At 39.4% G+C, this 26,206-nt stretch overlaps 1 protein-coding gene across 1 annotated transcript in view; it reads right to left on the bottom strand.

Annotated features, from left to right (window-relative positions):
- The window catches only part of SVEP1 (sushi, von Willebrand factor type A, EGF and pentraxin domain containing 1), a 128,839-nt gene that overhangs the window by 58,195 nt on the left and 44,438 nt on the right, over positions 1-26,206 (bottom strand). The window contains exons 6-21 of the mRNA XM_055699432.1: positions 22,461-22,640; positions 17,976-18,173; positions 15,354-15,472; positions 13,779-13,908; positions 13,006-13,113; positions 12,643-12,774; positions 11,086-11,280; positions 9,885-10,006; positions 7,890-7,998; positions 5,806-5,994; positions 5,241-5,474; positions 4,561-4,722; positions 3,658-3,819; positions 2,638-2,799; positions 1,903-1,997; positions 644-740 (exon numbers count right to left, since the gene is read on the bottom strand). Coding sequence (XP_055555407.1) covers positions 644-740; positions 1,903-1,997; positions 2,638-2,799; positions 3,658-3,819; positions 4,561-4,722; positions 5,241-5,474; positions 5,806-5,994; positions 7,890-7,998; positions 9,885-10,006; positions 11,086-11,280; positions 12,643-12,774; positions 13,006-13,113; positions 13,779-13,908; positions 15,354-15,472; positions 17,976-18,173; positions 22,461-22,640 — 2,394 coding nt within the window. The remainder of the gene's footprint in view (positions 1-643; positions 741-1,902; positions 1,998-2,637; positions 2,800-3,657; positions 3,820-4,560; positions 4,723-5,240; positions 5,475-5,805; positions 5,995-7,889; positions 7,999-9,884; positions 10,007-11,085; positions 11,281-12,642; positions 12,775-13,005; positions 13,114-13,778; positions 13,909-15,353; positions 15,473-17,975; positions 18,174-22,460; positions 22,641-26,206) is intronic.

Raw genomic sequence — 26,206 nt, 5'->3', positions numbered from 1 at the left:
ACTGAGAATAGAGAGACAAAATTTGAAATTATTCAGAAACACAGAATCCATGACTACTAGGAAAACACGATGCATTAGTTGCATACGCTACCAGACATTCAGGTTTAATATCTTCTTTTTAGATTGTGTTTTAACACAGACCTGAGATAAAATGTTATTAGAAAGGTATGATGCACACTGGGCAACTGACTTACCAGTTCCAGACAGTGGCACTTAATACTTATCACAAGTAACAGAGATCACTTCTTGATAGTAGCTGAGTAATAAATCACCTGTTTGCTTTGAAGCAACTGGGAAGTTAACACTGAAGAGGAGTACAGACAGATCTGGTGGAATTAGCCATTTAGAGTGCAAATTCCCAGCTTTTTCTAATTGTAAATATTGCCAAGTGATAGGATTTTCAAACCCACTAACTCCACTAACAGAAACCCCATGCAAAATCCTTTTCTGCTAAACACAATATAATTCAGTGAGAACATGAGAAACTATTTCTTTTTGTAATGCTTATGTATGTTAAATCTGTGGTGGAGATTCCAATTAGTTAGGCTATATTCTTGCACTGAAATGTTTTGCTCCTTTATGCTTGCTCATGTTAAGGGCATGGAGACATGTTAGCTCCTCCACCTGCTTCTCAATTTTTTACCTGTATATCCAAGTGGGCATATGCAGATATATCCACTTCCCAACTGTTTGCATGTCCCATTATTGTGGCATGGTTCCAGGAAACACTCATGAAAGACCTGCCAGAGGCAAGAACGATGCAATTGCAGTAAAGGTGGAAATACAGGTAGAACAAAATATTCTAATTTTAAACTGCATGCCCTATAGTCACTTTGGAAAGCTGGGAAAAAAGTCACTGGCATTAACTTCTAGCTCTTCCTCTTTGCCTCCTCAGCAAACCAACCATTCTTTCCTTCTACAGAAAAATACCAGGAATCTGAATTACTATTTTAAAATGACCTTTTACTTAGCAAAATGTGATCATCACAGTTGTTTCTTTAGAACTGTCTTAGCTATGATTCACAGGTGACATTTTATACTATGCTTTTCTATGAGAGTTCTCACTTCTTATCTTTTTACACTGGCTCATCACTTCCTGCTGCTAGTCATCAGGTGAGCTGGTGGCAAACTTCACTGTTTTTTCTAATGTAGCAAATCTGAATTCACCAAAGCCCTTCAGTAAATGGTCAACTAAAGCCACAGGAGATCAGTTTGTCACTTGTCCATGTGTTATATAATGGTTCAGGCCAAATTTATCATCAGTCAACTTTGCTTCTGTTTATACCATCTCCTAACTTCAGATTCAAACAAAGCAGTCTTGCCAGAGTTACAGGCTGGGGGGGGCGATGGCTGGGGTAAGGGAGCATCTCTGGCAAATGTCACTACAGTTTTTTCTCATCAGGACTTGCTTGTATTTCAAATTGGGTACTTGCAGCAGAAGGGAGCTCCGCTTGCCTCCTCTCAAGTGTATCTGTGTTGCAGTAAGTAGGACAAAGATTCTACAACCGGGACTTAGAAGCCTGGTAGCATTTTTCTGGAATTCAGCATATGGAAGACATTGGATGACTGAGTGTGGTCAACCTACATTTTATAGACTAGCTGAACTTCCTCCATGGAGTTCACATTTCTTTTGTAAGTGTGATAAATATTTCATATATCAGGTGAAGGCTTCAAGTCCAGAATTTAAGATTGCTAATAGCTGATGCAGTCTCCTCTGTTCAGTGAGAGTGCTTCTATGATTACGAAGAGAGTTTAAGTGTTCCCCTCATGATCATCGCTCTCATCTCTTCAGGAAATAGTCAGCGTAATGACTACATTTAAAAAGGCCATAGCCATATCCTGTTGCATAAGACACTCTTTCTTTCATTTGAGATAACATCGGAAAATATATTTTGTCCTTGCCTGACTGCTGACTTTGTACTGCTTGCTGATATTTTCTGGAGAGGCTGGTACCATCATTACGCTTTCCTCAGCTGCTGAAAAAGTAGAGCCGAAACCTAAAGAGGAACGATATGAAAGTGTTGTTAACAACACTCTGTGGCAATGTTCCTGTTCTGTGAAGGCATAATAATTGCATGTTAGTAATGTATCTAAAGATATGCTGAAGAAAGTGAATTTATGGGAATAAAAAGCAAACTTTACAGTAACCATAGTATTATTTTATATATATATTATATTATATACCATATATATTCATAGTATATATGAATATATATATTTTACAAATATATATTTTTAAGCACATATGTTTCTAAGACACATACATGTGGGTATACACATAAAATATGTTTTATATGTATTTATACTTACACACATACATGCATATACATACTTGTATATATATAAAACTCTGTATAGTATCTATATAGTAAATATGCTCTGTGTGTGTGTGTCTGTGTATCCACACTCTGTATATGTATACACCGTTACTGAGCCTTGGCATGTATCACACTGTCACTCCTACATAACACAGAGGCAACAACCAGTAGGCAAAACCATCTGTGAACTTCACTGGTTGAAATGGAAGGTCTGCATTTGTTAGGAGAGTCAGTGGGATGTTTTCTGTTAAGACTACTGGCAGTCATCCTTTAGATATTCCGTTTGTTCACTTTCTCCAGCAGAGATAATTTGGCTTACTTGAACAATCTGTGATGGATCTGGCACCAACGACAGTTGTTGTTCCATAAAAGGGACAAGACAAGCAATAGGACTTTCCTGGGTCTGGTTGATAGTAGTCTCTGGGACAAGGGTAGCAAGGTGTCAAACCTGTACGAGAGAACTCCCCTGCAACACATGGTACTGCAAGAAAAAAAGGAAATTTTTTGGAGTGATCACTTGCACTGCCACCCTACCTGCCCCCAACTCTTTCAGATCATTTTCTCTCTTCCCCTCATAGTCCCTCCTCAGACTTAAAGGAATAGGATGAAACCTGCCAGGAATTCACAACTCTAGGAGAAGCTTATTTAAATTGTGCTGTTAGGTGAAGTGGTTTTTCAAAGGACTATGGAAATATCTGGGAAGTATTTCTGTCTATTCCTTTTGCTGTTGTGCTGCTCTGGGGGCAGCTTTCAAATGCAACTTCCTTTCCCGTTTATCACTACCTTACCCACACTTACCCCCCACCCTCTCTCTTTTTTCCCCTTTCCCTTCAAGAAGGAGTAAAGGATGAAAGACAAGTGATTTTTGGACATTAATCCCTGCAGACTATTTCCTCTAGGAATCTTTCTGACAAAGCTTCCCAAAGACAGCTGAAGATGATTTCTTGAAAAATGTGATGGAACAAATACTGTTAAAATTCATTATTTTTGTACAGAAGATGTGGAAGCCCCTTCTGGAGATAATAGTGAGAAACATCCTGTCATTCCTTTTCTCTTCTGTAAGAAAAAAAGTTTCATTTTCATGTAGGTAACCATCACATGTCTCATTTTATTCATGTCTAGAAAAGAATCCATGTTGGACATCAGAAGGAAGGCATTTGAAATAAGCTACCAGGGAATGACCTATCATTTTGCTGGGAAATGCTGCTTGGTCCACACTCAATCAGAAGTAGAATTCAATCTCAGACAGATGAACTGGATTACACTAGCTGATGTTTAAGCAACATTTAGAAGCATTTAGAATTGGATTAAAAAAAGTCTAGCCCCTTTTGTTACAAACCTCCACAAGCTGAGACATCCACTGCACCTCTTTTTACTGTTGATGTATTCTCTGGGCAAGAGATGCAATTTCTGGATCCAAATGCTGGTTGATATGTGCCAAGTGGGCAAGTTTCACAGGTCTCAAGACCATTAGGTGAATACGTTCCCTGCTTGCACTGAGCTATAAGGCAGAAGAATTCATAAATATCAAGCAATGTCCAACAGGAAACATGGCTCTTGACATCTGAAAGTAATGCTGAAATAACAACACACATCACAAGAACTTTTATTTCTAGAGTTTACTCTACTCTGAAGGACTTCATGGGTGCAAAGAGCAAAAGAGTGAAAAAAAAAGAATTGGGGTAAGTTACAGATAGTGCACTTGTGAATTATTAACCAGTTAATTATCTTCCAATCAGCTTCACAGATGATTTATTGCAACTCAGTTACTCATTTTTAATCAACAAAATTAATGAAAAGACAATAAACAGGAAATAAAACTAGCAACTGCTTTTTCAGAAAAAGTCACAGTAGTGGTGCTGAGGTGCTCAGTGTCCCAGCACCGTAGTGTAGGATGCAAACATTTTATCTTTGATTGAGGTAGGAAGAGGATTGGCAAAGGCAAGAATGGCATTATTTTAAGTGTATTAGTCCCTGTAAAATGGGCTTACAATCTCATAGAATGAAGACAGAAATGCAACAAAGCTTCAAAGGCCAACTCTTCTTAAAACATCTACCAGGCATCCTGCATGCCACAGCACTGATGAAAACCTGGATTTTTCTCTTTGCATATGCATGAAGGGGCAGTTAGGACTGCTCCTCATTTCACAGGCTAACTTCATTCCAATCGTCCCACCACAGGATCCAAAAGGATGTCACCAGACATACAGAAGTGGCTGTATGAAGTAGACCAAGTTCTCACCTTTGCATTCAGAGATGCTCCTAGAGTGTAGATACTCGGTATAGCTACCAGATGGACAACTTTTGCATTCCAGCTGCCCTTCCTCATCTTGGTAGGATCCAGTCCAGCAGCTTTCACAGGTATGATGCTCCAGGGAGAAATAGGTACCCAAAGGGCAGTTGACTGTAACATTGGAAACATAAGGTTCCCCTCAGAGTGGGTTCCCCTCAGACTGCACAATCATACATACCTGTCTTGCCTCTGGAGTCCCCATTTAGTCAAACCTTGTTTATGTGAAATGTGGATCTGCTCCTCAGCAAATGTTGTATTTCTCTGGAACACTGCAAAGCTCACACAGGAAATGGAATCCAATTCCCTATCTCAGCTACACATCACCCACAAGACTAATAGGGTTAAAAGACTGCATACCAAGCACTGTTTTCCTGTGTATCACCATGTGTCTATATGCCTGATTAACCCATGGGAGTGGAATCCTGGTTACAAAAGTGTCCTTTTTCCCCAGGCCTTGGTTAGGAACATAAACACCTTCTGGAAGTCAAACTGCACATTTTTGCAGTTTATTGTTCTGCGAGACCACAAGCACTGGACTGTGTCAAACCATAACCCTCTGCAAACATCCTCCAAAACCTTGCTTTTCAAAGGATTCTGAATACATGTAAGGAGTAAGTAATCTAGCTTACCACACATCCTCCCCCTCAGCACAGAACCGGGCCTGCAGAAAAGGAAGGCCTTCTCAGTCTCCAGTGAGTTGCTGTCAGCTACAATGAGTTCAGATGCAAACTGAAAAGAATACATGGGTTCCTTATTGAGAGTCCTATTCAGTCTGTTTGTGATCATCTCCAGAGTTTTAAGGAGCCGTCGCTGGTTTTCCAGTTCCAGCGTATCATTTCTTTCATCAGGCAGTGGCACGCTAGCTGGGATATAAACAGAAAATACAAAAAAGCACACAGATTTTACAGTCAGCACTTTCAGTATACTCTGGAGTATATCAAGAGTACAACACTCAAACTTGCCAGTGGAAAGTGGAAAGTAGGCCATGCGCACAATGCTCTCCTTGAGCATGAGGCTGTGATCTTTCCCCCAAGCAGAACGTCTGTGATGAAACGGGGCTATGAATGTCTCCAGAAAACTATCACCTGCATCTCCAGCAGGCTTTGTGAACTGAAGGCTAAATTTTACTGAGATATTCAAAACATTTGTTAAAAAGAAGGAACAGGAAAAGGAGGGTATTTTGACTTTTCTCACCTGTGATGTTAAATATTAACTTGATTTTGTGGTCAGTCATTGGAACATTCAGCTTATGCCTTTTGACTCGAGCAGGTGCTGCCTTTACAGAGGCAGAGAAATGCTTGGATAAGTCTTCTTCTTGCGCTGCATCAACAAAATCATCATAGGAATAATCCAGCTGGTTTGCTGTCCCCCAGCCGGCAGGTCCTGTGAGGCATTAAGAAAGAACAAAAAGAGAAGCAAGCCATGTGGAAAAGAATAGGCTGTACTTATTTCTAAAATACATGCCCAGTAGAATGGGGTCTGTTTGAAGCTCCAGATGATATGTGCTGGCTTTGCCTCTGCACAAGTGCCTACTGCACCAGTTCTTTGACTAAAGAAAAAGGAAAAAACCAGCTTCACACTTAACTGATATCCTAGAGATCCCGAATCTCATGCAGTTAGCTGAAACATTAAAGAAATACTTCTACAAAAGATACAGGTTGCAAGTCTTTCTCTTCTCCTGTCTTGCATGGACCCTCACCTCCCAGGAACATCTTCATACTGCTCTCTTCCTCCTCCTGCTCAGTTACAGAAATCACTGCCTATGCTGCATGTCCCCACTGCATCTTCTTCTCACAACTCCTGAATAGTTCTACCATCATCTGCCCTCTCAGAAAAAGCTGGTAGCATCACCCTGACAGACATTTCCTGTTACACATAGTGAGTCAAATTCACCTCCTGTGTAATGTCTTCCACCTATAACACCAGAACTATTTCAACCAGAAACAATTAAACAATTGCACATAATCTACCTTTTCATAATGACTAAATGTAGAAGTGCATGGTCTATTTCAATGACCTAGCTCTTTTCAAAGAAAACATGAAGACAGAAAAGAATTCTGCCAATTATCTGTTAGCAGTCACCTAGCCTACACTTTATTTGTGGAAACTAGGGCAAATCAACCCCACAGCTTTGTGGTTAATACTGTGCAAGTATTCCACAACTAGTTTTCTAAACTGTCTCTTATGACCTGAGGAGAGTCCTCTCTCTTCTTCTGCCTCTCCAGTATAAAATCACGAGAAACTCCAGAAAAATAGCAACAACGTAACTCCGATAAGAGGTTGACACGAACCACAACAGAATAGGATCATGCATCCCATGGCCTCAACACTGTTTCCTCCAAGTGCCTTTACAAGTCAGATCCAGCTGTCGTCAGTATTCATCCCTACCCTGATGACAACTGCAAACTGAACACACAGCCCCCTGTGTCTGATTCCAAACAAATGTGCTCTCAGACTCAGTGAAGCGTGTCTAAAAGGTAAGAATAAGTAGGAACCAACTAACTCCACTATAAACCTGTAAAAGAGCCACAGTCCTATGACAGGGTACATATTCTGATGCTGATCTGCTAAAATGCCTCCTGCAGACAGCTAATCTAAGTTACCTGTTTTTAGCCTTTATGCTCTGGGCACCCCCATGGACTCAGAAATGCCAAGGACAACAGCAGTACAACGCAGACACTAACCTGTTCAAAAATGGACTGAAAACAACAACTTACTTGGCATCAAGCACAGTGGGAGCAATCACTAGGACTGTCACGGCTTTCACTCTGATATAGCCACAGTCATCCTGCAAATTCTGCCCTTGCATACAGGAAGTAATTGCACAGCTAATGGGCAAACTTAAGCTTTAACACTGTGGGGGTTTTGTGCTGATCTGAACCAGCATCAAGGATGTTCCTCATTTTCTCAACAATCTCCAGAATCATGTATTGTACCTTTTCAGTATTTTCGTTCAAAACATTGTGTTTTTACAAAATTGCTTTCTTCCAGGCTAACCAAACTGGTTTGTAGGATTCTCTGTGTGTTTTTTTTTTCCCTTTCCCTATCATAAGTCATCTCAGTAAACTTTTCCTCTACACTATATGGGAAGCAGTATCATAATCAGACTACGAATAGTATCTATTGTTATAAAACCTGTTATGTAATTGCTTACTATCTTAAGGGCTCTATAATTATTTCTAAAAAACGTTTCACACAACACATTCTGTATTTCAGAACAAAAAGAATTATGTCGCGTTAAACCTGGATAGCTAAGAATTTATGCAATCAATAATTACCAATGCCAAATCCATTTTCGTAATCGTAATTATACTCCAAACAGTGTTTCTGTGTCTTGTCTTCCAATCTGCAGTCAATATCATCAACATCATTACAGAATGATGGGACCTTCCAACACAAAGAAAAGTAACATTAAAAAAATAATGGTAGCCCTCTCCGCAATTTATAAAGATTTCTAGTTACAATGTAAAGCACTGGCCCTGCCAGTGCCACTAGATTTCAACTTTCATGTCTCTTATAATCCTGGCAAGGTCAGCTGAAAGAAGTATGTTCTACTGATAACAGCTGGGAAATAAGAAGGCAACTTGTAGGCATAAAAGCTCTCTGTTAGAGAAAAGGTTTTTTATAAGGGAAGATGTCCATTCAGTTAACCACTCTTGCATGTGGAATTCCAAAATACAGAAGTAAGTTCAGGATTGTTTCTCTCTGCCGAAGATTATCAGCAGAGCTCACAGGTTGGAAAACGTTGGTTTTTCCAGCCATGTAACTTGCATTTCTGTCATGTTTACAACAATGCTGTTACGTTGTTTCTGGTTTTCAAACCTTGTTTCTTCATACCCACCTCTCCCCCTCCCAGGACAGGGAAAATCATCTGAGAAGGACAGAAACCACAGAACAGAAAACTTGACAGAAACCTTTCCGGTATTGTTGATGTCTTCTGTCTACAAAAGCAGTGGAGATTAGATAAGAACAGATGAATGCATGATTTTTTATAAAATCTGTATTTCTTGCTTTTTCCGGAAAGGTTTCAAGCAAGTTGAGTTCTTTGCTTTTTTCTGTATCTGTTTCCATTGGAAAGATGGCTCCTGCTGATTCCTCCCCACTTCACAGATCTCTGCTAGAATTTCAAATTCTTGTGAATAGGAATAGGCCTATTCAAAACAGCCTTTTTGACTGTTTTCCCTGATTGTTGCATTTTTATGTAATTGCTTCGGCAGGTCACTAAACTTTTTTTCATTATCTTTTGCTTGCTAATAATAGCCTAAGCACTGGAACCTGGTGGTAGCTGGCTCTTAGGGGAAAGGAACAGAAATAAAATCAGGCAAGATTACTTCACTGGAAGAGAACAAAACTGAAGCCAGGCAAGTGAGTAATACATATTTAGGTCCAAGTGTCATAAATTGCCTGAAGTGCTAAGTAAGTTTTCAGCCAGACAAGGGATACTGACATATATTCCTAAATTGCAGAAGTCTGTCCATTAGCTGCATGTGCTAACAATGATTTTTAGTTAGTAGAGAAGCTTTTAGCATATGGGCCTTGGCCTGCAAAACATCTGTAAATGGCCACTTTCTCTTCTGATGCAATTCTATCATACTAAGCCTGGACATCCACTCCTAAGACCACAACTCAAAGTCCTGCTGCTTCTGATATGCAGCTGAGGACAGACTTGCGGATTATAAAGGCAGACTGTGATACTGGAGTGGAAAGCAAGAGACATGTCAGAGAAGGAACACAGTACCTCTTCAAATTCAGTGCCACGTAGCTCTTACCATGACTGTGAACTCAGAAACTCAAGGAAATTACTTAAATCACTGCTACAGCATTTAAGTGCCTGGACTTAGGCACCAAATGTGGAATTTATCTATTTGAATACATGTGTATTGATATATATTATATGCTATATGTAGTCTACTTAAAATATGTATATTTTATAATCACATCCAACTTTCAAAAGCTGAGGTTAGGGCACAACTAGAGTTTTCAAAACTGTACAGGTTCTCTTTGAAAGCCTACTGAAAATCTGAGTGCCACATCCCTAAGCTACTTGGGTGCTTCTGTAAATTCTGTCCTATATAACTCCACATTGAAGACTGAATTACACTAAAATGCCCATCTGTATTTTTAAAGGAGACTTGTCATCTTCTGAAAAAGCACACACTTCGTTTATGGGTTTCTGTTGTATTTTCCTTATATAAATAAAATCAGCCAGGAAAAGCAAAATGAGGTATATTTTTTAAAAAGTACATAAAATGAAGGAGTATTTACTAACCTACCATTTTACCAAGTGCACTCTGGAATGCATCAGTAAAGCCATTTAGAAGATTGTTGTCATCACATCGTGTTGCTTTGTAGAGCATCTCAAAAGATTTAAACCCATGGTTTGCAAAACGATTTACTGAAAAATGTTGGAGAAATACATTTTTACTGATCAGTGCAAGAGTTTCAGAGCTAAAAGCACAATCGTTCAGGCTAAAACTGGAATATACCAAGCTAAAAATTATTGCCTTTAAATCAACAACCTAATTTTCCAGCGTTGTGTTCCTGAAAATGGATCACTCATACCTCAGACAATGCAGTTGAATATGAACCCTTGTTAGTCATCAACTTTATTCGGAAAGCTAACAGACATCAAAAAAAATCTGTCATATATCTATTTCAGCATTTTCATAATGGAAGAAACCTGTGAACTGTCAACTAAACTCCATGCTTGCTTTTTACTGAGAGAGAAGTAATTAAGATTTAAAATCTTACTACTAATGCTGCTAGGCTAAATATGAAAAATTCTCATCCAGGATTTAATTAAATCAACATTCCTAAGTGTCCAAGTTACAGATTTTGAATTGACAGATAGCTCTGAAACAGAACTCTCATTTGCTTATTAGCTGAACCACTGCTCTCATTTGCTGAAATGAAGAAATCTGCTCTGATGGAAGTGGATGAAACATGGTGCCAAGATTGACTTTGTAAGTTACTCCAAAACATTTATTATTAAGATGTCACCAAAGCTGGTAAATTCCACAGTTGAAGTTTTGCTTGCGTCCGCTTCAAAGAAAATAGATAAATGCTTCTGATTTGGTGATAATTAGATATGTTAGTACAGAATGCACTGTGCATTTAGATCAGTAAGTTGCAAATACTGTTGAAATTCCTATTGAAAATACAGTGTTTGTAAACAGTTTCAAATACTGATTCAAAACAATGACAGACCTTGTCTACTTTGCCATCTTTGCTATTTCGTGACTCCCAGGATTAAAATTCACTGCCATTTTTATGTTTTAGACAGCTTCTGAAATAACACATTTAGGGACTTCCAGGCATTCTTTCATAGCATTTGTAACAATTTGGAGGCAGAGGACAGAGAAGATTTGTTATCATTAAATAGAAGTCATAATTTCTAAGATATTTTCATTTACTTCTTCATTAAACATAGTGTTTGATGAATTTCAGTTTCATTTTAGTAACAGTAAGACTTACAAGAGCAACCAGGCCACTCTGGAGAATAATGTGGCTTCCAGACACCATCCTCATATGCACAATAGTAGTTTTCACTTGATCCTTCTGAAAAGCTGTAACCCTCTGAACAGTGCAATGTGCAATTAACTCCCACTTCATCTGAGATGCATGTAAAATGACCATTCACAGGCTCAAAGGAGATTTCACAAGGAGAACCTATGAAAAATACAAAAATTTACATAATGATCAAATTGGTGAAGTAAGCAAGCACAGAGGAAAACAGCACTGATAGGATTTCCAAAAGTACCTATTATCAACCTGATCTTGCCTCTGTTGAAGTCTGTGGAAGTATTATTTGTTAATTCCGTAAAGGCAGGTTACTTTCAGCAGTAGTTATTCTCAAACGTAGCCACTGGATTTTGAAATCCAGAAATGTGAAGACTTAAGAAAATTTATTCGTAATACATATGAGAAATTAAAAAACCTCAGAAATGCATACCCCAAACCCTTCTGTACATCTTCTGCAAAGGTGCATGGCTCAAGCAAGTACTTATAAAAAAAATACAAAACGTTAACCTAAATTTTTACATGAACTTTCACGCAATCAATTCTAGTAAACTATAATACATTTTGAATTCTGAAAGTATCATCCATTCCGCACTACTGCAACAACACATGACTTGTCAGAATCACCTTAGGAGGAACTGACTGCAAAACCTCACTTATGATTTATTTTACAGGCCAATTGTGAAGGAGATTATGAATGTTTGAAAACATAGTTATAAACACCGAGTCACTAAAGTCTGAGGTGATGTAGAACTTGAAATAATGCTAAACATTGGCTTGCTCCTGCTAACATTTATAGTAAATGAGAAGTCAGCACATCCATTTGTAACCTACCTTTTCTAAAAGCTATTACCAAAATTCCAGTCTGCATGATTTTAAATTATCTCTTTGCTAACATTTTTTTACACAGATGTCTAACTAAGACATAATCACTAGAGCTCAGGGATGAAATAGAATTTTCATACTTAATACTTTATCTGCCAAATTACTGTTCAGCCTTTAAAGAAGAAAGTAAAGTGTGGAGAAAAGGTGTCTCTCCAATAAACACAATGCATCAGTATATCTATAGGTACAGACAGCTTCTAAAATCTGAAGAGTGTTCTGCTATCTGTTACAATCTTTGTAGGGCATTACAGAAATATTCCCATAGTTTTCCTTTTTAACTACAGATTTGAAGCAAGACTTCAGTAACACCTATTAATTCATTTCTCATGGCATCTGTTGGTGAGAAAAAAAATACGGATCTGTTACCGTAAATTTTACTGTGTAATGAATCATAATTTCAGTGCTTTTACACCTAATTTGAATTTATAGGACCAAATTCACTGCTGTGCTGCTTCAGTCTTAGATGATTTATTCATTGGTACTAACAAATATTGTCTGCCTTCAAGTTACTCCAATATAAAATGGGAATAACTAAAAGTGGAGACTAAGTGAAAAAGTGGAGTAGCATTGCATCCTTTATGATATGATATGCCATACACTATTGACCAGAAAATTAAGACAACAAACCTTTGATGACAATGTGGATCTCGCATGTCCTGTTATTGCCAGAGGGATCCACCGCTGTGTATTGAACTGTTGTCTCTCCTTTGGGAAAGAGATCTCCAGGTGCATGACTCCTAGTGACAGTCAGTGGAGCACCTAGAAGAGTTAAAAGACAACCTAAAACATCAATAAGTAAAAGAGGGTTGCTCATACCCAACCTTGACAAATGGAGAAGGAAATGGCATATCTTCCAAATCATGTGTTCTTAAAAATAAATAGGTAAAAATCCCCTCAAAAAGTCCTAAACTCCAAGGGATCAAGGGTGAATGGGTTGGAGTTCCCTAGCTTTCCACTGTTGCATGCATGTTTTGGGGTGTACCATCTTACCTGAATTGTCTGAAAATTGAGGTTCTTCCCATGTTGCTGGGTACTCATTCTCTACTGCTTGCATGGGGGGAGGAGATCTGCACCTGTCAATTACAGGAGGTTCTGCATCTGCAGAATTTGAAGGGATGGCATGACATTATGTTACTGAACTGCCACCACACTCAAATGAAATCTGTGGTCAGCAGAAGTCAAGGAAACAGCAGTTTTAAGTTCACATCAGAAGATACAACAAAATTAGGTGCACACTTAAGATGCTGCTACTGGTAGATGCTAAGGGAATGGACAAGATTAATTCTTCCACTGAACTCATGGTTTCTGCATTCTGTGTGCTTTCTACAGAGTAAACTTTGTTTAATGGGACTACTGAGTAATGCAACTGACTGACAGAAATACTTGAACAATGTTTTGCATCAGCAGTGTGTGGGAACCTTGGAAATTTCTTGGAGTTTTTCAAGAAAAAACCCCAAACATATCTGAGATGAAGGCAGTAAGTGACAACACAATAAAGCATTCAATCTACCAATGTGAGGAGAAATCTTAACATTCAGAATGAACAACAGAACAAAACACAACCCAAACTGAACATCTGAGAGCAACGACTGCGTACTAGGCAAACTGTGACCCAAGACCAGGAAAGCATTTACGGAGATGGTATTACTCCTGGGCTTGTACTGACACACACAAAGGTCACAGTGACTCACAGTCTCTTTCTGCACAGAATTAGAAGGTTTCAACCACGACAGACTCTTCCCCAGATTTTTACCAGCACTTACCAATAACCTTGACATTGAACGTACAGCTTGCCTCATTGCCCGACTTATCAGTCGCTGTGTAAGTAATGGCAACTTCGCCAATTGGGAGAAGAAACGGTGGTATGAAAGCTGGGGTAACGTGAACTGAGACCTTTTATAGGAAAACACTTGTTACTTAAAAAACAAAGCTGGTTACTGATCATGACACTCATGTTTCAAGAAATGGGCACAAAACAGTATCCTTCAATGTCAAACCTACTCAATGCAAATGGCTTCTTCAAGTAATGAGGGCAGACTTCACAACAGAGTGCTCTGCTCCCCTTCTCTCAAGACTGCCTTCTTTATACCAACAGGGATTTACTCAGTCAAGATTTGGACCTTGACCTGCTACAGCTTACAGCACTGCACGTTAAGAAAGCTCAAGACTGACTGTTGTTTGTCTCATTGAACTGATCACACACTACACCGGCTCAGAACCTGCTCTGTCTGCAGTTCAGCTCTCCAGATGCAAGTGCAGCAGACTTGGGAGATAACTGGAGCAGACAGTTGTGAGCTGTAAGTACTTACATATCCAGATTTAATCTATGTATGTTTATAAGTCAATCGCCCACTACAAAATACTTCAAAACATTCTGGCACGGCAAGGAAACACTAGATTTGGAGTAAATCACATTTGCATGCTTTCTGTGTTTCTTTCATATGGGTTGAAACTGTCTGAAGGAACTTCTTTTTAGAAGAGCTGGTTTCATGTGAACAAAGCAGTTTACCTGACAACTGTGGCTTAAACAAACCAGCTACAAATAAGAGCTAAGGCACTTGGTTTCTACAGTCAATGAATGACCCTGTGTCAGCAGAGCTACAGTACCTGACCAAGGCTACGCTACAGCAAAAAAAGTGTGAATTTAAACCTCTTTTACTGGGATACCTCACAGTTTCCAAGCGCAAATCTCCTGTGTTTGCAACAAATTACAAGCACACACAGAGTCACTGTTCCTCTGCTGACTCATGATAAAGCTGTTGCTGTAACTTGATCATGTCTGAGCCTGTGTAGGGAATGCTAGTCTTTATGAAACAGCTCTGGAGCAATTTTCCGTGTAACTCCACTTCCAGACTGCTGAAACCCATAGTAATCAAAGGCCCATGTCTGATCTTTGCATTGGATAGGAAAATGAGATTTTCCTTTCTCACTTGAGAAGCTGAAATGAGTTTTTACTTATCACAGTGTGTTCTTGCTAGTCTTTTAGATTAATGAACTGGTTTACTTCCTTCTGAGAACAATTTATTAAACTTCTTCACATTCTAAGAGCTCATTTTTAAAGCAGCTGTCTCCATCTTGTAAACAAGGGCACATTCTTTCTTTTGACCACATAACCATATGAGATTTTATGCATTTAAACACCATACAGAATGTCCTGTGACTGCATAATGCTAACCAAGACAGAAAAAGCTGAATTCTCAAGATATAAAGTTTTCAGCAGATTTTTTCTTCTATTCCTGCTTATCAGAAGAAGGAAATTCTAGCAGATCATAAAACTAATATGAGATAGCTAGCTACAGAAAGACTGCCTCCAGTCAAGTGTATAGATTTTAACTTGCCTCATCTCCAGAGTTATCCTCAGCTGTTGGTACCTGCCAGCTGATATTAGCAGAGTTATGATGGTCCAGAGTCTCAGTCTCAATATTTTCTGGACAGTGGATCTGAGGAGCTTCAATATCTGATCCAGAAAAAGACAAACTAGTTTTATGTGTGGGATTATAGAAATAAAACCTCTGTAATGGTTAGACTGCAGTTTTTTTATAACCACTGTTTTTTATGCTGCCTGGAATACAAATGCACATATTTTTGCAAACTTCCTCTCTCTGCCCCTTTTCCGTTCTTGCCTACAGGCTCACACATAAACAGTGAATTCTCCTGGGCAAAGGACTATTTTTTGCTGCATTTTTGTACATCACTGAGCACAATAAGACTCTGGTTTCTACATGCAACCACAAAACAAGGGATAAATAAGACAGAATGAATTTGTTTCTCTTGTTATTTATCCCTTCATTACACACATCCTTCATTAAGAAGGAATGGCTTCTCTGTTCTTTCACTGCCCACACACATGACACATACAGATGAAAACACTTGTTTCTGATTATCAGTGATGTAGAAAAAAAAAAGTATTTGTGACATGATATATATACTATGAAAAGACAGTAGTGACTCTTAAGTTCCCTGGAGCATGGTATGGAACCAATCTGAAGGAAACAATGGCAAGATTCCTGGCAGCAGCTGCTGGAGAAGTTCTTTAATAAACTACTGCTACAAGATATTATGGCAGGGGGGTTGGAACTAGATGATCTTTAAGGTCCCTTCAAATCCAAACCATTCTATGATTTTATGATTATGTAGGACAAATGGAGTCTTCTTGTGACATATATGACAATGCTGCAAGGTTTCAAAGGACTGGTGGTACAATATGGGTAACACCACCACCAAAATTTAAGCCTCAAGTTTGTACGACAAACTTACAATACTTCATTTCCCTGGCACAAGGCCTCCCAAAACATCTGTGGTCAGGTTGTTTTATTGCTGTAGTGTTGTTTGATAAATGTTCTCTAGACTCATGAGACAAGGAGGCATTCAGCTCTGAACTCATCTATGCCCAGGAGGCCTTAAAACAACTCAGAACTGATATCAGTTATATTTTTATTACTAAATAGTTCCAGTAAAGACATAACTCAGGCAATTAAACCTCTGTAATTAAGAGTGCAAAGCAATAAATACAAGTGATTTTGCCTTCCTCTGAACTCATTCTGATGAAAATTGTATTAGAACGCACTTTATAAGATAACCACCAGTTATGGTTCACACTCATCTGACCACAACCTTCAGGCTGGGGCAAATTCCATTTAAAAGTGAAATTCTGTAAAATGACTAATAAATAAGTCAGAAAGAAAATGGCTGTTTTGAACTGGCCAAATATGCTGGCAGCAAAAGGGAGACAATAACAAGAATGAAAGCAAGCGGAATGCAACTGTTCATTTTAACTAGAGAAGAATAATCTTCAGAGTTTCTTGGTGCCTCTTATTTTAGGGGTTTATGCACTGGTAATATCTAAAAGCTTGAACACAAGCCATGCTGCTTTATCTTGATCCAAACACTTCAGCTTGTAGCCTTGTGCTGGGATCCCATCAAATATTAAAATCTGTGATTTGGCACAGGTTTACACAAAAGATTCAGAAAAACAATGTGGTACATCACAGAGTGGGAAATAATATGTTTAAAGAGAGGGATAAAATCTTACTCGTCATTTCAGAGAAACAAGTTCCCACCTCAGTTTCTTTAGTGACCTGGCACAATGACTGCCATAACTGTACTGTTCTTTCACTCAGTGGCCAGTGAGGGCCCCAGTTTGGGGTGGAAGCATTAGCTCTAGCAGCACAATAGTTCATGAAGAGGCAAGTAACATATTCCCAGACAAACTGCACTTTTGCTTATATCCTCCTATAATCCAAAGCCAAACTCCTTACAATTCAGTGTACGTGTATGTGTAAGGGAATAAATAACCTAATAGTACTAGAAGAGGTGGGTGAACATGGCAGAACCATACATAAATGCACATAACCATCTTCTGCCCGTCTTTATATTCTGTGTGCTTATGTCAGCCAGTTTTGGCCTTAAGACTTGTGCACTGTTGTTTGGGGCATGTCAACAGCTATAGTCAGTTCAAAGACAACTGAAATGAATCATCCCTCTATAGTCTGTCTACCAGCCAGAATTTACACAGTGTTTACAGATTTGTTCTGACTAAAGGGCTTACATAAAACTGTGCTAAACCAGTATTATCATCGTTTTACCAGCAGTGTGACTTCCACTTTGACTATCTTTAAGCCAAGAGCTTTCACTTCTACTCTGAAATTTCAAATTTACCTGCACATCAGGCCTTTTAGCAGGCAGCTTCCCAAGAACAGACTTATGAGATGGAGAGACAGTTGATGATGTGCACTGTAAGATGGCACCCAAGCAACCTCTGAATTCCACTTTTTTGTTTTACAAACTACAAGTAGGCCTGACGGCCAAGCTATAATGGTATAGGCAACACTTCTTACAGGCTGTTTAAATCATGCTTTCTGCAGTTCAGATCTGTCCTCCTTCACTCAGTTATTTGCTGTGTGCTTCCCTTCAACCCTGCACACATATGTACACAGAAATGATTTTGTGCTGGTCTCTACCTTTACACAGAGCCTCCTGGATGTTTGCACTCCATCTCCCAAATGAAATGCACCTTAGTTCTTCTCTAGCTCCAGACAAGATGAATCCTTGAGGACAGCTCAGCTGGCACACAGTCCCAGGAACGGCAGGCTCCAGCCCACATCTGGGAGGGAGAACTGTTACACCTACTGGTTTCTGGAAGATGGGGCAACGCATTTCTACGAGAGACCAGTAAGACGTCTTTTAACTGACATACACGAAGTATACTTTCAGAAAAACCTGCAAATAAAGTTATATGTCAACTCAGAGGAAACACAAAATATACAAACTTTTTAATGAGTCTGCATGTGCTATGAGTGCATCATCAAAAGAGTAAGACCTGGTGAAGCTTTGTACTCCAATGCTGACTGAAGTGAACAGCACCCAGGATATCACGTCTTCTATTTTCTTGCTCACACTTTTCTCTGGGACAGAAGGATGGTATTTTTCATGTGGCTCCACTGTATCTTATGTCTCTCCATTTTTTGGGTGGTTTTTCTTTTTTTTTTTTTCTCCTTTATAACTTCACTTTTCATGGTTGCTTTGTAGCCGCATTCCCTTGCCTTCTATGGAAACCAGACCTTCATAGGAGGAGAGAGGTGATAGTCCTGTATCTATTGACTTCTACAGCTTTTGCACTGTCTCTTGAAGTAATAATGAGTGAAGAAAAAGGACATCCTGCCATAAGCTCACTGTAGGTTAGGGACATGGCATATGATTTTGCCTACCGTATTCCAAACTGAATGAAACTGGACTTGGGCTTGACTATGTTCAAATGCAGATGCAAAGATTCAGGGCCACTGTAAGTGGCAGCTGACCTCTGTAAAGTCAGGAATGGCTGATGGTTGCTTACAGGCTTAAAATGGAAGATTTGAACAATTTTATTAAGAGAATTCACTACAAACTGTGAAGACCATTTGCAAAGTGTGAACTTTCAAAGACCACAATATATGTGAACAAGTTCAAATGTCACAAAAGCTTTGTTTCATTTTTGAGCTGTTGCTTTTAGCATGTGAGCAAAGAATGTTATTTTTACTTCAAACATGGAGGCATTAAACAGGGCAAAAAGGGATATCCCATGAATGCAGTTCATAGACCTTCAGCAGTATTTCTTACAACAGATAATAGACAAACACACAAGAAAAATACATCGTTATTTCTAGCCAATGAGAAGACTTGTATCTCTTTAGCTAGTCAAATGAAGAAATCAGACAGGTCTTTACACAAAGGGAACAAAAAGAACAGCCTAGTTAGAGAAGAGAAAGCTCTGTTCATCTCTTAGCAATGTTTTAATGACACGGAAGTGATTTGTATATAGAACATGTAATATCTTTTTCCTTTCATTCCCCAAAATATGGAGTAAGTAACTTAAAACTGGTTCTTCTGCGTGAAATAAAATTTGAAGAGTCTAAACGTTCTAAGTATTTCCTGCCTTTTAAACTATCAATACTGAAATTGTGTTTAAAGTCCAAGCAATTAATAACTGCACTTCATTTAAACAGGATGCAAAGATCACAAATTTTCACACATTTGTTCGCTTCAGGCAGACACTTGGCTATGCAATGTAAAACAGCTCCAGCAGAAACAAAACCCAAACCCCTAACTTTTGGTTGCTCTCCACAGGATGGTAATTGACTAATAGCAGAAATATCAGAAATTGGAAAAGCAGTGTTTAAAAAGGCAAGGTAAAAGCATTGAAATGTATACTGGTCATGGAACAAGTAGAATAAAGGCTGTGAAAGGTGTAAGCATGTAAACCAGAGAAAACTACAGCTCTTCAGGAATCAGTAACAGCCCTCCTGGTTGAGACACCTCCAACTACACTAGCAAAACCCTAGTAGAGCACAATCCTGAAACATTAGACAAACATTCAAGATAACCTTTGATATAGCTAGCCTGAGGGAATATCTTCTAAGTGGGACAGGTTTTTACCAGAAAGAAAACCCCTTTGGACAGTGTTGTTTAGCTCTTTTAACTGTGCTCAATTCCAGAATTTGATCAAGCTGACCCAGGAAGTCTGGACTTCATGAGGAGCAGAGTGATCTCCATGTAAGTCACATGGATAAAGAATTAATAAAGAAAGAGGAAAAAAAAGTCGTTCTAAGGAAAGACAAGAATCTGCTTTCATCTGCAACTGCCTGTGATGATCTACAACATCGTGTTATAATTCTCAACATCAAGAGGGCCTTCAATATTGTAAAAAATGAAAAGATTACCAAACAAATCATGCTTCTTTCCTTCAATCCCTTTGCAAACACAATGTTTCAGTGAAAGGACTGGCCAGCTGCACTCAGACGTATGGCGTATTAATTCTTTCAGCACTAGATGGCATCAACACCCTGGATGCCATCTGTATTTTTACCTTTCTTCACCGATCCCTGAACAAAGCAAGAACAGTCTTGCAAAATTCATTGATTTTAGCGTGCTGGATATTAGTCTTTTGCCAATGGGGTAGCAAACACAAGAACATGACTGTGGAGTTTTGGCGGGTTCCCCCCCCTCCCCAAATTCGACAAATAACAAAGCATCCCTTTTCAGCAGATGTTTTGTTTGTAAGCAATCTGTTACATATGTAACCTGCTCAAAAGCAACTCTGCTAACAGCATCTCTCATGAAAAGAAAAAAAATGTAAAAATTTGTAATAGCCAAACTTGCATTAACTTCTAGTCTCTTGGAAAAAGATGCATATGACAACAGAACTCACAGAAGCGACTGACAACAGAACTCTCAGAAGTGACTGTAAACATTCCAAGCTATGTTATGATACACTGTCAGTTATATGAGTACAGATGGTTTTAGTAGTCTTAATGCGCTTACTTTTAGCATTCAGAAAAAGAGCAAGGAGAGTATCCTGAGATTCATTCAAGAAATCTGTTTAAAGGTAAGATACTGCATCCAATTCCACTTCATTTTTGTAACAGAAGGGTAGTAAATTAATAAATATTCAATTACAAATGTTTAAATACAGCAGAATTTCTCCTATCTGTCATGTAGCACATGATAAATAATCTGAGCGGAACAGACTAAAAATAAATGGAGAATACCTCCACGATAATGATGAATATTCAGAAAAAGAGTACAAAGGGTAGTTTTTGAGGACACAGTTTTAGTCTTCTGATTTGCATCCTTCCCTGAATAAAATTCTGCAGCACATCTATATTAAACAAGACTCCCAGCAAGCCTGTTCTAAACACCAGCCACAAGAAGAAGCATCAGAGACATTTTCCAGCTAACACTCTTCCCTCTGTGACAATGAAAGGTAACTTTTATACTAGATTTTCAGACTCGGCAAAAATAAGCTATTGCCATGGGTAATCCAGGAATGGAGGCAATATTCCATGGTGTGAAGAAATCTTCTGATACACAGTAGAGCTGGATTTTAATAATCAAAATGCTAAGCTAGGAAGGATGAATTCAACTGATGAATACAGTTAATCTTCCAATTATAATCTTCCAACAGGATTTCAGAGTCCCTTCCTTTTGAAGTTAATTGAAGTTTTTCCACTGACTTCAAGAGAAGAAAGATTAGGATCTCTTAACAAACTCTCTTGGTAAATTAATACTTTTGGATTATTTTCATCATTTAAGAGAAAATATCTACCATTAGAAAATTATTCTTGTCTCACACAAAGTCCACATTTTCAAGCCTGCAGTAGAACAGTAAAACATAGCCATAGGTTCAAGTTGAGTCACTGTACTGGCATCACATTTACTTGGCCCAGGTGACATATACTTCACCCTGACTTTAGTCAGTGCTGCATTGGCTTCCAAATTGCTGGACTTCAAGCTTGTGCTATTTCTTTGCTCTGTACCCTTGGAATTATTTCGACTGTACTTTTTCCTCTTACCTTTCTAAGTTAATTTAATACTTGTCAATAGTTCTAAGTGGGTACTTCTGAAATCTACAATCCTTCATTTCTGGAACAGCAATATATGCTTACCTACCCCTGCACAGGTGGTGTGACCTCTGAATCCTGATTTAGAGGTGCTTGGTCCTTAACTTGCCTAAACTTATTTCCTGCTGGCAGTTCAGCAAAAGGGACAACTACCACATCTCTGCTTGGCATTCACAGTGCCTGGCTAACATACCTTAGTCCTTGTTTGGAGGTCAACTTTAGCTTTAAGATGGTAACTGAAACTCCTGCTTGTTCACATTTAATTCACACTATAGACGGACAACTTGCGTGTTTCCTACAATGCATTGTGTGACAGTGTCTTAACACTCACCAGATGCAACAACCTTTTAGTTATCAGCTGTTTGTGCTTGATTTCAATGACAATATGTCCCCTTTCTCCATTTACAAATTTCTTTGCCCCTCCCCAACTTCTAAGACCTGTATAAAACATCCACAGAAAAATCCTCATCCTGATCTCAGCTTTACCAAAGGGAGAGTTTCTCACTCATGACAGCATGTCAAAATAGGTGGCACTGACACGAACAGACAAGAGTGTGATCAGATACCTACCCACACACTTTGGCTCCTTTGAATCCCACTGTGAGGTTCCCTGGCAGGTGAGTTTGGTGTTTCCTTCTATTTCATAGCCCTCATTGCAGGTCACAAAGCATACTGTATTATAGGAGATATCAGCTGTTGAACAATTAATGTGTCCATTTTCAGGAGCCTGAAGTTTGGGACATGTTCGAACTGCAAAGGAAAAAAAACCCACCAGTTAACTCTTCAGTACTGTGGAGTTGCACTAGTTTTCCCAGGTTTTCAGGGGTGAGACAGTTACTGGGTTGTACACCAGTTACAGAAGTTTGTACAGATCTACGGAACAGGGCTGGAACAGGGCTGATTTTTTTTCAAAAGCTGATGCCTTCCTCTTCCTGAAGCAGTCTTATATACACACGCTTCCAAGCTCACATAAGTCCAGGCTAGCAATCTAATTGTGCTCAGAAATGCTCCTAGCCATGGAAGGCATCTGGCACACAATGTGTGACCTGTGCTAGTAATGTCTATCAGCCTTTAAAATGGGATAGGTACAGGCAAATGGAATCTTGTGGAAAAGTGTTTGTCTCTGGAAGTTTCTAATCCCCCAGCCACGCCTGAGACTTCTTTGGGGGATTTCCAGCTAGTAGCCTGATATGGACTAAGTGCACAGGGAAGAAGCTAAAAGTTTATTAACAGGGCAGATGACAGTGTCCCAGTGCTCAAGAACATTTTCAGGTGCTCTGGAGTGTATCGATGTAGACACAGACACACGTGAGCCTCCACAAATCAGAATGGCAGCATTCATCATGGTAGGAGGGAGAGAGAGAGAGGAAGAAGGACTACAAGGTATTGATATAGACAACAGGACCACAGGAGATGAAAAGGAACAAATTAGGCTGTCGCTGAGACAAAAAACACCCTTCAAGTGTTGGGCTTCCCATGGAGACAGTCTTGGCCGCTGCTCAGCACAGAGGTCTTTCTCCTGATATGTCTCACAAATGCTGCAAGCAGTGTGATGCCAAGGAGAATGCAGTCCTCTGCAGGACAGGTGTGCAGAAAGGGAAGTGGGGCACAGACAGTGATCCTCAAGATGGTCTTATGGTTTTGTTACTGAATCCTGAAGCTGCAATTTAACAAAAAGCTATACTGTAATTAAGACTGTACCAAAACAGCTGAAGAAACCAAAACAGAAGAAAAAAGTAGTAGCACTGGTACGGCCTGGATTTGTGTTCTTTGTTTCAGTCATAACCTCAAGGTTTCTACTACGACCTCTCTCCTTTGCACTGCCTCCACCTCTCCTTTTCAGCCAGTATGGTTTCGCATTTGTCCCCTTCTTCACCTCTGGACAAGACTCTCAGCTACACAGACACTGCCTGGCCTTTGGGTCCCTTCAACAGCTAAGCTGTACCCACCTACTGTCTGGTCATGACTATGAGATGATAATACAAGTATGACAACTGGCTGATAGCAAGCCCAAATGTGTAGATGCCTGCTGGGGTCCTAGTGCACCTTTTTCTTCAATAATTTGTGCCTCTCTTCAATAACCAGCTACTGATTTTCTAAAACCAGCGGAAAACTCGTATGGTTGAAAACCCTGCCCTCAGCTGAAGCTGGTAGATACTGCTCGGTATACGCAATAGTTATTAGGGGGAGAAAAAACACACAATGGCAAACAGCGTAACCGCTCAAACGCATAATGAAGAAGACTGCAGCTCCCTAAACTCTATTCTCCCAGGATTATTTTTCACAGTTTCTGTTGACCTTGCTGGCAGCAGGGCAAGCTTTGCTGACAGGTGGCTTCAGAGATCTGGATGACTTCTCCACTGTGGTTTGGGACGCCAGATTTACCAACTAACCCATCCTTGCTGCTGCCAGGTAGGGGGCAAACCACAAGCTCCTCTCCAAATGCATTTGGAAGTAAGTCAGCTTGGCAGCTTTCTCTACATATACTAGCAGTTATTTACTCTGCATGCTGATGAGACAGGACACAACTGTAAGTGGACACACAGACTGAACTGATCCCTATACACCCTCAAACTAATAAATGGGTAGATACCCTGAGTGCTCCCTCCTCAAATGAAAGCCAGCTGTATAAATGCCAATAACCACACACCCCTCTAAGCTACAAAATCCCCACACGTTAAGTAATGTCTTTTTTGAAAACAGGTATAGTGGCACTTGAATGGAAAAAAGTCTGTAGCAAAACCTAACCTATGTGTATTGGATAGGAAAGAAAGAAAAAAGCCATTCAGATGTACCTCATATATCTTTGCATTATCACTGCCTCACATTTACTCTCTGAAAGTACTATTCCTCTTGTGCTTGCATATACACAAGCATCCTCTAGGAAGTGTACTTGAAACTTCCATCTTGCACGAGGCATTCTGAGCATCAGAGCAGCTTCCTAATATGCTGTATCTTAACTGTAGTAGAACGAGCAAGAAAAACATTTTTACAGCTGAATCACACATGCTTTATACAGACGAGAATAGGCTTTCTCTTTTATGGTTTCTATGGAAGCCTTTAAATACGCAATCTGTGGTAAAAGGAAGCAAATCCTACCAAACTATGGCATTATTGAGGAAGGCTGAATGAATTAAGAGCACTGAGTAGGCTCTCAGAAATGTTAATGTGCTTACAGAGAAGGCACTTCCTTCCATTACCTTGTAAGTCTAGCCATCTCTTCTGGAAGGTCCAGAATATGCATAATTGTAGTGCTCCTGCCTCCTCAGTGTTCAAACACTCAGTGTCTCAGTATGGCTCTGGAAGGAACCTGTAACTGAGCCCATGTCATTCTGGTTATGGTTCCATGTATTAAACACAAAACCATCCCCTTGTGAATAAGGTATTTTCCATGATGAAGAAGTATTTCCATAAAGCCAGTGAAAACAACGGTATATTCTGCTTGCTCTGCGTTTTCTCCTAGAAACATAAAATCATTCAGGTTGGAAAAGCCTTTGAGATCATTACGTCCAGCCATTAACCTAACACTGCCAAATCCACCACTAATCCATGTCCCTAAGCACTGCATCTACACATTTTTTGAACACCTCCAGGGATGGTGATACCACCACCTCCCTGCGCAGCCTGTTCCAATGCTTGACCACTCCTTTGCTGAAGAAGTATTTTCTAATATCCAATCTAAACCTCCTCTGGTGTAAGACGTCTTAATAAATATTTCTGGATTAAATACATGCTTTGTAGTTGTTTTTTTTTCATGGGTCACTGTTAATTGCATGACACGACCGCATTAATCACTTTCCAATACACAAAGCAGATTCCAGCTAGCAGAACAACTGAGGAGTGTTTAATGTCAAAATCCAAAGCAGTGCAAAGGGATTTTCCTTCACTCTCCATTCCTAATTTATTTGATAAAATACTCCTGGGATTAACAAGAAAGCTATAAACTGTGGCTTTGATCTCACTCCCTGTCGCAGTCTGAGTGAATTGAGATGAGCAGATCCAGCAAATGTAAAGGTAGGATTTTTTAATGTGTTTTTTTTAACTGGAAGTCTTCAGTATGATGAAGAATGGCAGAAGAAAAGCAAAAACTTATCCTTTCAGTGCTTCAAAGGATATTAACTCATTATCAAGACAGACTTTTCCCCAAACTTCCAGACAAATTCCCTGTTAAAGGAAGAACGCGCACCAACACCCAATAGGTGAATATTTTTAAGTGCTCCAGAAAGTTCTCCAAGTACTAGAATCTTCCACTTCTCTACAGAAAACGAGGATGAAGGATCCTTTCTTTGTGGCTGACTGCAGCTTTCCCCAGATTT

The sequence above is a fragment of the Falco cherrug genome, chromosome Z (genome assembly GCF_023634085.1).
Source record: "Falco cherrug isolate bFalChe1 chromosome Z, bFalChe1.pri, whole genome shotgun sequence".
NCBI classification, from domain to species: Eukaryota; Metazoa; Chordata; class Aves; order Falconiformes; family Falconidae; genus Falco; species Falco cherrug.
Note: the sequence above shows the minus strand (reverse complement) of the source record. Positions and strands in the feature narration are given on the sequence as shown.